This window comes from Mangifera indica, chromosome 17 (genome assembly GCF_011075055.1).
Source record: "Mangifera indica cultivar Alphonso chromosome 17, CATAS_Mindica_2.1, whole genome shotgun sequence".
Taxonomy (NCBI): Eukaryota; Viridiplantae; Streptophyta; class Magnoliopsida; order Sapindales; family Anacardiaceae; genus Mangifera; species Mangifera indica.
The window spans coordinates 3,895,044-3,907,530 of record NC_058153.1 but is presented as its reverse complement, the minus strand read 5'-3'; the positions used below and the strand labels follow the sequence as shown (position 1 = coordinate 3,907,530).

The 12,487-nt window shown below is 33.3% G+C and overlaps 1 protein-coding gene and 1 long non-coding RNA gene across 2 annotated transcripts; both read right to left on the bottom strand.

The window, feature by feature from the left end:
* Positions 1-6,737: 6,737 nt before the first annotated feature.
* On the bottom strand, positions 6,738-7,517 carry LOC123200728. The gene is made up of 2 exons (XR_006498670.1): positions 7,273-7,517; positions 6,738-7,134 (listed from the first exon to the last, which is right to left on the bottom strand). It is a non-coding gene; the product is annotated as an uncharacterized LOC123200728 (long non-coding RNA).
* A 1,957-nt stretch (positions 7,518-9,474) lies between these two features.
* On the bottom strand, positions 9,475-11,259 carry LOC123200727 (protein ALP1-like). Its single transcript, XM_044616078.1, has one exon. The coding sequence runs from the start codon at positions 11,168-11,170 to the stop codon at positions 9,653-9,655; it is 1,518 nt and encodes a 505-aa protein (XP_044472013.1). The 5' UTR covers positions 11,171-11,259; the 3' UTR covers positions 9,475-9,652.
* Positions 11,260-12,487: the final 1,228 nt, after the last annotated feature.

Below are 12,487 nucleotides of genomic sequence, written 5' to 3'. Positions count from 1 at the left end.
AGTTTGAATCATTTGTAATTTTGACGAAATTTATTAATGAATTTGTATTAGAATAGAGATACGATTTATTTGTAATGAAATTAAGTTTGAAAATGATAGATTTAAGGTGATCTGATCACTATATATGATTCGCAATCACCATGCGAATCATACATGGTGGTTTGAGTTGAAAACAAGAGGTTTATTTATTATTTTTCAAACCACATGGGTTATGTGTGGTGGGGGTTTATGGTAACTTTTAAGTATGCAAGGGTTAGGGCACACTTAGGGGGGTATTTAGTTATTTTTCATCACACATATCTTAGGGTTTTCTAATATGTTTTATTTTTGTGGGCAAATAGATATATTCTAATTTAAAGTTTGTTTAAGTATAATTTTTAAATTTTTAGTTCCTTTAATGGAGTGAAGCAAAGTTTTGTTGAATGGAGCAAGTATTATAATTAAAAAGTACAAAATATACTCTTACGAAATTCTAACACAAAAATTAACAACTATCAATTTACCCCCACTTGATAAAATATCAATTTAGTTTTGTTTGATAAAATTTTAATTTACCCCCACATAGTTATAATATCTAATAACCCAACCCAATATGGTAAGAGATTGAAAATGTGAAATTTCTAAACTTATAGGATGTGATGGTAATACTCTTTTGTTAATACAAGGTTCATTTTAGTATTAAATTTAGTACTTAAATTGTGGTCATTTTATATAATTTAATGAGACGATTTTCACAAAAAAGAAATGAAACCCCAGTCTTGGACTGCCACCCTTGCCCAAATAAATATCTGTCACTATCACCATCGTGGCAAGTGTCACAAAGGTGGTTTGTTTCCACGCCCAAAATACTCTTTGAGGCAACAACTTTTGTCACGCAGCCAAAAGTTCTTGGACAATAAACTTTCCGAGATACATCTTTAAACAGAGGTGTTAAATGAGTTGGGTTGACCCATAATCTAAGTCAAAGCATAAAGAAATGACCCGATTCGTTATTGTTACAATTAGACGGGTCTTAATTTTAGACACAAAACTAGTACATTAATTTACCTTATATATTACCGTTGTCATCATTATTAAAAAGATGAAAAAAATAAACTAATTAATAATTATAATATAAAAAGTTATTTTTTATTAAAATTAATAAAGTTAACCCAACCCTATATATAGGGATGACAATTTGGACTCGATTTTAGGGACTCCAACCCTAACAGAGAGAAGATTTTTTGATAAAAAAAGAGAAAAGGATAGGGATGAAGATGAAAAAAATCTCCGTAATCGGGGACGGGTCGGGAACAGGGATACATATATCCCCGCCCCGCCCCGCCCCACCCCACCTCACTCCCTAAATCTAATATATTAATATAATAATTTTTAAACTATTAAGTTCTAGAAACTTTTACATTATGATTTATTAAAACTATAACTTTAATTTTACTAATTTTTGAATTATCAATTATCAACTTTTATTAATTTCTAAACTATTAATTTAATATATTAAAAAAACCCCAAGAGTCTCGTTATTATAAAATCTAAATGCATCAAACTAATTCTATTTCAACTTCAAAACTTGTCAACCAATCCACTAGGTTTTACAAAAAAAAAGACAAATTATAAACTAAATAAAATCAATTGAAGTGAATGAAAAGTGTTAAATTTAATGTTACTACAAAATTACCCTAAATCACATACATATTTACTAAAAACTATAACCTTAATAACTTGCATTTGAACTAAAATAACAATGAATATTTTGTAGCTCTTGTAACAAGTGATATTTTGGAACAATATGATTTATTTTATTTATTAAAATATAGGAAGGAATTAAAATTTATATTTACAGGTATGGGGAGAAGATTTTTCCCCGTGGGGACGAGAAGGGGATGGGGAGGGGATGGGAAGGGGACTTTCCTTCACAGGAAGGGGACAGGGATTCTTTGTTATCCCCGTAAGAGGGACGAGCCGGGAACAGAGATTGATGTCCCCTACGGGGACGAGGACGGGGATTGATATCCCCTCCCCGCCCCTCCCCGTTGCCATCCCTACCTATATATATATAGAGTCAGATTATAAGTCTCATACTTTTCATGGGTTAATCTAACTCATAAGATCTATTATTATACAAGTCTTAGACTTAGAGAGTCGCACCAGAGTTGATCTACTTTAACCCATTACCATCTCTAATCTTACGGGTAATTCAATCATTTTTAATATTTAATTAATGTTTATGTATAAAGTATTATTTAAGTATGTTGAATGATTATACATATTAAGAGTGCATGTTTGTATATATGGTGTAACAACATTTTAATCTGAGATGTATGGCTACATATGTTGAGGGTGCTCACTCATACACCTGATATATAAATAGATAAAGCTTATATCGATCACTGTATACAAGTATGCATGATTTTAAATATAAGATATAACGTGTCTTAGAATATCATTGAACATGATAAAGATGCATGCAACCACTTGAATGAGTGTGCACAAAGATTACATATCATAACCAAAGTTATTTGATAAAATATATATATATAGGAATGAGCCTATATCAGCCTATTTGAGTTAAGATTAAGAGAGGGAAAATTAGTTCCTATGAGATATTCACCATCCTTTCCTTTGGGAAAATTAAAAGTATATTAAATAAAATACAAAATGCTTTTTGGATCTTTTGGTTGAAAATTAACCATTTTTACAAAATAAAATTCACTCAAGTGGCCATCAAGAGATAGCTTGGATGGTAAATAGTTGAACTTTCAAGGTAAAGAGTTTGGATTTAAATATCTTTAATGATATATTAAGATAAGACTTTTGATTTATCTGATTCAGTAGTTATAGAATCAGTCACTAAACCTAAAATTTAATATATTCGATATGATTGGTTTGATCTTGAAAGAGCGATCTGACAAAAAAAAAAATTTACTCAAATGATGGAACAAAAATGTAAACAAAATGAAGTGGGATAACTTAAGTAACAATAAAATAAGGTTCTAAGCCTGAGAATAAGGATTTAAATCCCCTTTAGTCCTGAAGGGATGGTCTTTTAAGAAAGGAAAGTTGAAAAAAAGAAGTGATGAAAAAACATGAACAGCATAAACCCTTCAACAAGATCTTTGATATATCAATTAGTAATCACATTCCATTTTGCATCATCTTCTCAGCAACATTTCCATGGCAATATAATCCGGCGTTCCAAACGCGTGGAAAATGCCTGTTAATAGAATGATCAGAATACAGAAACCTAGAACAAAGAACATTCTAAATCTAAGTAATTGGAATGAACAATAATAACTAGATTAATCGTGTAATAACAAAATTAAGATTGTTTTTTTTTTCTTTTTGGTAATAAAAACCTTATCCGAATTGGATCGTTATTTTTGGAACCAAACTAACTATATCAAGTAGTGTAAACCTCGGGTCCAAATAACTAACCCCGCCATCAAAAAATTAAAATTGTTGCACTTCTTTTGCAGTAAGAATTCGTTCACTGTGCACAGATACACAGTCCAGTTATACTTTAAACTTTGGAATCTTCTATTCTCATCTTGTACGCTCATACTTACCGATCATCCCTGTTCTCCCAACTCAAGATTCAACAATTTTGCTTATTTTTTACAAAAAAAAGAAGAAGAAAAAATTAGTAAATAATTCATTATCATATAGTTTGAATTCTTTGTGATTTTGATGAAATTTGTGTAGAGATTTAAGCATTTTGTGTAGATTTATAATGTTTTTCACTACGATTTTTCTGATTGATTTTTTTGTGTAAAATAGTTTGAATTATTTATGATTTTGATGAAATTTATTAATGAATTTGTATTAGAATAGGTATTCGATCTATTTGTAATGAAATTAGATTTGAAAATAATATATTTAAGGTGATCTAATCACCACACGTGATTCACAATCACCATACGAATCATAAGTGGTGGTTTGAGTTGAAGACAAAAGGTTTATTTATTATTTTTCAAACCACATCGGTTATGTGTGGTGGGGGTTTATGGTGATTTTTAAGTAAGCAGGGGGTAGGGCACACTTAGGGGGGCATTTAGTCATTTTTCATCGCACATACCTTATTCGGTATATCTGATTTGCAAGGTGGGGTTTCGAATATGTTTTATTTTGGTGGGCAAATAGATATATTCTAATTTAAAGATTGTTTAAATATAGTTTTTAAATTTTTAGTTTGAGTATTATAACTAAAAAATACAAAATATACTCTTACAAAATTCAATACAAAAATTAACAAATATCAATTTACCCCCACTTGATAAAATATCAAATTATTTTTATTTGATAAAATTTTAATTTATCCATACATACTTATAATTATCTAATAACCCCAATACGGCAAGTGATTGAAAATATGAAATTTCGAAATTTATAGGATGTGATTAGAATTTTTTTTTTTTTGTTGATACAAGGTTAATCTTAGTATTAAATTAAGTCCCTCAATTGTGTTCATTTTATTTAATTATCCTATTTATTATTAAAATTAATCTTTGACTGACACCCTTGGCATGAGCCCAAATAAATCTGTGTCACTGTCACCATCGTGGCAAGTGTCACAAAGGTGTTTTTTGTCCACGCCCAAAATACTCCGAGGCAACAACTTTTGCCACCCAGCCAAAAGTTCGTTCAACGATAACCTTTCCTAGACACATCCTAAGTTGAGGTGTTAAATGAATCGGGTTAACCTATGATCCATGTTAAAGCATAGAAAACCGATCCGATTTGCTATTGTAATAGTTAGATGGGCCTTGATCTTAGACACAAAATCTGTGAGTTAGCACAGCCCATTCATTACTGCTGTTATAATTATTAGAAAATAAAAATTAATTAATAATTATAATATAAAATTTATATTTTTATTAAAATTAATGAATTAATCCAATCTTCTATTTATATAGTTCAGACTGTAAATCTCATACTTTTTATAAGGCAACATAATTTGTAAAATTCGTTATTATACGAGTCTTAATCTGGAGGGTCACACCAAAGCTAATCCGGCCAACCCATTACCCCCTCTAATCTTAAGAGTAATTCAATCATTTTTAATATTTGATTAATGTTTATGTATAAAGTATTGTTTAAGTATGTTGAAATATCATGCATATTAAGAGTGCACGTTTGTATATATGGTGTGAGGGCATTTTAATATGAGAAGATGTATGGCTACGCACGTTGAGGGTGCTTGCTCATGCACCAGATATATAAATGGATAAAGTTTATATTAGCCACCATATACAAGCATGCATGATTTTGAATATAAGATATAACGTGTTTCAAAATATGATTTAATATGATAAGGATGCATGCAACCATTTGAATGACTGTGCATGAAGATTACATATCATAATCGACGTTATTTGGTGAAAAATATATATAAGAATGAGCCTATATCAACTTACTTGAGTTAACATTAAGAGGGGACAAATTAGTTCCTATGGGATATTCACCATCCTTTCCTTTTGGAAAGTTAAAAGTATTTTAAATAAATACAAAATGCTTTTTGGATTTTCTGGTTGAAAATTAACCATTTTAACAAAATAACATTCACTCAAATGACTATCCAAAATGTAACTTAAATGATAAAAGAGTAGGCTTTTACGGTAAAAAGTTTAGGTTTAAGTTTAAGTTTTTTTAGTGACATATTAAGATAAGACTTTTGACTTATTTGATTCAATAATTATAGAATCGATCACTGAATTAATAGTTTAATATGTTTGATATGATTAGTTTGATCTCTAAGAGAGTGTTTATCGTAAAAAATTCACTTAAACGATGGAATAAAAAAGTAAACAAAATAGAGTAGAGTAACTTAAATGACAATTGAAAAAGATTTTACGCATGAGAATGCCGATTGAAATCCCCTGGTCCTCAAAGGATGGTCTTAAGTAAGGAAAGTTGAAAAAACAAGTAAGTGATGGAAAAACATGAACAGCATAAACCCTTCAGCATGATCCTTGATATATCAGTTAGTAGAAAGCATAATTCAGCTTATTAGCTGACCAATCACATTCCATTTTACATCCTTTTCTCAGCAAACATTTCCAGAGCAATACAATCAGGTGTTCCACTGTGGAAAATGCCTGTTAATAGAATAATCAGAAAACAGAAACTTAAAACACAGAACTTTCTAAATCTAAGTAATTGGAATAAACCATTAATGACTAGATTAATCATGTAATAAAATAATTAAGATTGTTGCACTTCTTTTGCAGTAAGAATTCAGTCACTGTGTAGAGATACACAGTCCAGTTATCCAGAACCTTAAGGGATAAATGTTGATAAAAGAGACAGGAAAATGATAATGAAGGCAACTAAACCCAAAACTTCGAAGCGCATACATACACATACACACATATATTTTATGACCGAGGCTTTGTCTAACTTTGTCAAACAAGTAAACCCAGAACATAATGATTGGACTCATAACTACTGCACTAAGTGGGTACATCAGGGTTTTGTTTCTTGTAACACCTCATTATTTGGTTTCAAGTTAATCAGTCGAAGTTTTTCACATAACAAATTATGCTACTCAAACCTTACCGTTTATAAGGGAGTCTTTTTCCTCAACCACTCAAGTTAACCCTTGAGATCTATACACACATTATATGTTTATATATGCTATCATTTGTGAGAAGTGAAACATAACCTCCAAAAATCACTTTGCATTTCCATGCCCCATCAGAGAAACAACCCTTGGGCAAACAAAGCTCCTCAACAAATTCCAATTGTAGCCACATAATTAAATTTCCATCCATTATAAATCACTATCTTCAGTTTTATTTATGTAATCCTTCAAAATACAGATAGCAAACATGTCTGTCTTGAACATAAGTAATCTGCAATGAAAACAGAAGGGATATGTGCCATGTCTGTTCTCAAGAAAAGGTATTCAGTGCATACCAATACTGTAATTGTTCAAGAGGGCTTTTCCAATGTCTCCCACTACCAGATTCTGGAAAGCAGCCATCAACATCCATTGATTCATTCAAATCCTCATCATCCAAAGCTTCATTTTCATTTATACCAGGCAAATTTGTCCAGTCAAGAAGCTTGCAAAGACAAAAATCAGAGAGCTTCATATGTCCACTTTTGTCCAACAGCAGCTTGTCAGGTTTTAAATCTCTGAAAAAATATAACCAGACACTGGTTGTGAACCTAAACCAGGAAGATGTAGACCAAGTTGTAATTACTTTGCACTTCAAGAAACTCAGTACCCACATAGGTTTTTTGAAAAACATGTCACCACAGGAAAATACAGACCTGTGAATGTAGTTGTGCTTATGAATAGATTCTATGGCCAGCACACTTTCAGCAATGTAAAATCTCTAGCCACAGTTTCAGTCAAGGTCTACTCACTCATCAGCAAAGTCTTCATGTCCCCACCAGTGCAGAAATTCCACAATTAAAAGTACTCAGCATCTTGAAAGGAACAGAAGAGTTTCACAATGCAGTGACTGCCACATTCAGCAAGCAAATTCCTTTCAGCTCTAACATGTTCAAACTGTGGTATACATGCAACCACGTGTTCGGAAATTCAAACAAAATAGTAAAAGGGCATGGTAAATTACTGAAGGACCATCTAGACAGTCTGTTGCCTCCATTTCATCCAGTTTGTCCCACAAAATATCTTTGAACCAAGAAGAGCCAGATCATATTTGGTGTTAAAAAAATCACTAAAGGGAATAGCAAATTTATCAACTAATGATGATAGCAGTAATAAGAAAAATACTTCAATTTGACTTGCCCCTATAGTGCCAAGCCTATGCTCAACATCACAAAGCAACCTAGTCATCAGATCCTTTGCTTCAGGGTTCATGCCTCCTCTGGAAATTTCAAAGTGATTTTTCCAATGCACAGAAACATCCAAAGGCACTTTCTAAATATAAGTTGACTTGTTAACAATATATTATAATCCAAAAACCACACCAAGATTGTGACACTTGTAAGCGAATCCTACATCAGCAAAACACGAGAAATATTAGGTACGCTTGTACATCCACATCGCTTAAGAATAAGTAGATAAAATTGGTTAAACAACTTGTAAGTTTTTTAAACTGTCAAAATACGTTTTGGTTTGTAAAATCTAAAAACAAAAATATGATGGATTTTACATCCAAATGGGTTTTGCAAAAACATAATGAATTATATATTCAAAATAGATAATATCTTGACAATAGATTCTTCTGGATATATTACAACTAGTATCAAAGCCATTTTCGTAAAGGGTTGATTGTGACACCCTTAACAAATCCCACATCCCCAAAGCAACCATAGAAGAGATGTTAAGCTTCTTAAGCTTAGCCCAGAATCAAAAATAGATTAGTCCGGCAAACATCCAAAGGCGCTTCCACCTGCAACTTTAACAATACATTCCCCTCCATGTTTGAGATTCACATTTTCTTTCCAAATCAAATATGCATTAACAAATTATGACTATGCAAACAGCTAAAAATAATTCACTGCCCTGCACCGTATATATTATCAAAGCAACATCAATAGTGAATTCTTCTAATAATTCCATTTTTCCCCTCGCATAATCCATTCCCTTTAGGCAATATAATAACAATGCTTAAATCAACACTGCATAAAAGAATTGCAAATTCACAGAACAAGCAATAATGAATGATTACTCTTCAGCCGATCAAATATATAGCGGAATGTCAAAATTTGCGGAATTAATAGGGCATCCAATTGAGAAATTTCGAAATGCAATACATAAGGAAAGAAACCTGTCTCTGTGTTCATGAAGTGCTTCTTCTGAGCCATGTAGTGGTTTGGTTCTCGATATGCTGCTTGGCCGGACCCTTTCTATGGACTCAAACTATTGATGTCAAATAAATAAGCCTTCAAATTGGGTCATATAATGATTGAATCGGATAATTCAATAATTTTATATTAATCTGACACCAACAAAATCATTAAACAGATCATTACTGTCACTGGGGCCTCCTCCTCCTTCTTCTTATGATTTTCCATGCCCTTCTTTCTTCTCCTCTCTCTGCCTGGCTTCTTTAATTTGAGAATTTTAGCGATAGTGACAAGTGACAACGCCGCAAAAGGTCAAAAAATGTCAGCTGCTGCTGTGCTGCATTCAACATCCTATTTCTCAAAGACACGTGGAGGGAACATATTGGCATGGGTCCTACCAAGCTGTTTGCCTGGCAGTGCGTCACAAATAGATCCACGTGGAACCTATTAATTGAGCCAGTCCAGTAAAGGAACAACTTGTGTGTTATACTTATACGGAAGTTTCAGTGTGAACTTAACGTCATTACTGACATCAGCCCAAAGTAATCCAATTTGAAATTGGTCTCCCTTTCATATACAGACTGACAATCCAATTTTGGTTACAGGGTCGTTGAAGTCAAAGAATTGAAAAGTAAGTCCGTTTACTTGGCTAAAGTCAAGATATTCAACAACTCTGATTTAGTTGCACAAAAATAAAATTGTTTAGAAGAGTAATTGGGGATCAAATATAAGTATACAATCATTTTATTAGTCAAGAGGGTAAACAAATCTTATACATAGAAGTGAACCCACCAAAAAATCTAATGACAATAATACAACAGAATAAGTGTGTAAATTAAGTAACTAACAACCTATACTCCAAAAAGAATAACAAATTTGCAAAAACAGAAGATTAACGTAGAAAGGAAGACCCAGCGCGCCCATGGTGAAGAAGATTATGAGCGATGTAATCTCTAGCCTGTGCGGCAGATTGAGACCTCAGGATATTTTCAGGAATCATCTCATCGTCGAAGAGGTCAAATTTGAGCTCAGGGTCCATCTCTTCGTTTCTCAATTCACATATATTATGCAAAACACAGCAGGCTCCAAGAACCACGGGCAAGTCTTGTAGTTTCACTTCGGTCCTCTTTTGTAAACAAGCCCATCTGCCTTTCATTCTTGCGAAAGAATCCTTAGCTATTCTCTGAACCTCCCCGATTTTCTCGTTGAATTCATGTTGTGTCCATGTTAAATTCTTCTGTGTGTAAGGCACTAGAACCCAGTCCATTAGTGGATACCCAGAGTTTCCCACGATCCAAACATCTCTTAAAAGCCCGCGGTTGGCCCGTTGAGACAAAGCGGACCTCTCAAGAACTTGATCATCTGGCATTGAACCTGGGTACCCAATGCAAACATCAGTGAAAACGCCTCTTGGATCGACGACTCCTTGAACTGTAATGGAGTAAGAAGTTTTCTGGTTCCTCTCTGTGTGTCTTTTGTTAAAATAAGCTGCAACACTGGCCTTGGGGGCGATGATTGGCACATGGGTTGTGTACATTGATCCACCAACATTTGGAATCCCAGAAATGGACTCGAACTCCTCTTTAATTTGTTTCATTTTCTGTTCATCGGGCCATTGTAAATACTTCTGCATCAAGACGGTTTTAATGGCCGAGCAAACCTCCAACACCAGCTTGTGACAAGTTGAAATCCCTAATCCGAACCGTTTCGAGACAACCCGGAGCGGTTCACCAGTGGCCAGCCGCCAAATACAGACCGCCACCCGTTGGCGAACCGGAATAGCGTCACGAAGCATAGTGTTCTTCTTCATAACCGCAGATTCCAGCTCCTCGCAAATCAAGTTAAAGGTGGCCTTACTCATCCGAAAATCACGCTTAAACTGTTCGTCAGGAAAATCCTGGTGATTTCGCTCGTCCCACCAGTCCTTGGATCGGTCTTTCACCCACAACCGCCTGTGACTCGGCCCAGCCGAATTGCTCTGGTTCGAATTATCCGCAACAGCGGCGGCGTTTTCAGATGCTGCTGCAGCAGAAGCAGTAGTAGCCACCACGGCAGCCACACGACGACACCGTTTAGTCCTCAACTGATCCACTGCATCTACCTCGTCCAATTGCTGCTGAAATTCAGTTAAATAATCATTCATAGCTTGGTTGCTTCGCTTTTGATTGTCTTCAAAGAGAGCTCTATCTTGCTGAGATTGGGAAGACCACTGCTCTTGTTCTTGTTTCTCCTCTTCGTCTAACATAATTAACGAAGTAAGAATATCACTCCAAGCACTCTTGTTAAACTCTTCCTCTTCCTTTCTTCTCCGCTTCTTTAAATTGGTGTTCCCATTATCCATTTCAGAGAGGAGACTTAAGAAATGGGAAAACTCCTCTTGATTAAGAAATGGGAAAGGCGTAGTTTCCATGAAAGACTAAGTCTACTGGTTTACTTTGCTCCGAGAGGACGACAAATGGTTGAAAGAAGAAATGAGAACGCAATTGAGTTCAAATTGGAGAAGCAACGATAAGAAAGATTGTTTATATAGCAGGTGAAACAGAGAAGAGGTGCGCGTACAAGGAAGCGCGTGTGCCAATGTGAACGCGGTGTGGGGCTCGGACGGTGACTTGACTTTTCGGACTTTTATGTAAAAAAAATTTTACGCGGTTGGGGGGCTTTCAGTTTGATGGTTTTGGAATTGAGAACGTTGGGAATTGGGAAGCTTCTTTAGAAGGCGGGGGTTTAAACGGAGATACGAAGGAAGGTAGAAAGTGACCAAGGGAATCTTAAACAGAAAGGAAACTTTATCATTAAAGCTCTTTCTTCGGATAAAGCTCCTTAATTTCCCCTGAAATTAGAGGAAATTAACCAAAAAAAACCCAAAAATATTTGTTATTTGAGAACTATTATACACGTATATTTTAAATATATAAAATAGATATATAAATAATATATTATTATATAATTAAATATAATATTATATTTAATTTAAAATTATCTAATTATATTATAATATATTATTTTTATATATTTATTTTATGTATTTAATTATATTAACTATTTTATATAAAAATTATAATACCTTTTTGTTTAATTAATAATTTAATTTTAAAAAGGGGAGAGACAAAGGGTATTAATGTCTTTTTGTTAAAATAAGTTTCAAATTCTGTCAAGGCATTTGTGACTTTTCCAGAATCCTTTGATAACCAAAAGGAGAAAATTCTAATCACCCCCTTATCTGGAAACTCATCATCTCCACAAAAAGTCAAAAGATTCTATCATGTTAAGAGAATGATGTATGAGTATAGCTCATTGAACAAAGGATTTAAAGTGACATGTTGGTCAGAAAATACAATATTGAAAGTTGTTAATTTGTAAAGGTCAGAAGACCTGTTCCCACCCTAGGTTTGATATAATTCCAAATTTTTATAATTAATTTTAAAAATTTTAAATATTTATTTATAAATTAGTTTTATAAAAAAATTTAGTTATGATTAAAGATAAAATTGTTATTTATTAAAAATATTTAAAAAATTAAAATTTTATCACATTTTCTCTTAAATTTATCAGTTTTTCTCTATCTAAAGTTTGAAAAATGATAATTTTCTCTTCAAGTTTTTTTCTTTTTTCTCTGATAATGATTTATTGTTTCTAACTGTTGGTCATTTCTCTCCCATCTTCTCTCTCCCTCTCGGTCACTTTTCCTTCCATCTCTAACCATCTTCATTGGAGACTTTTGACAAAG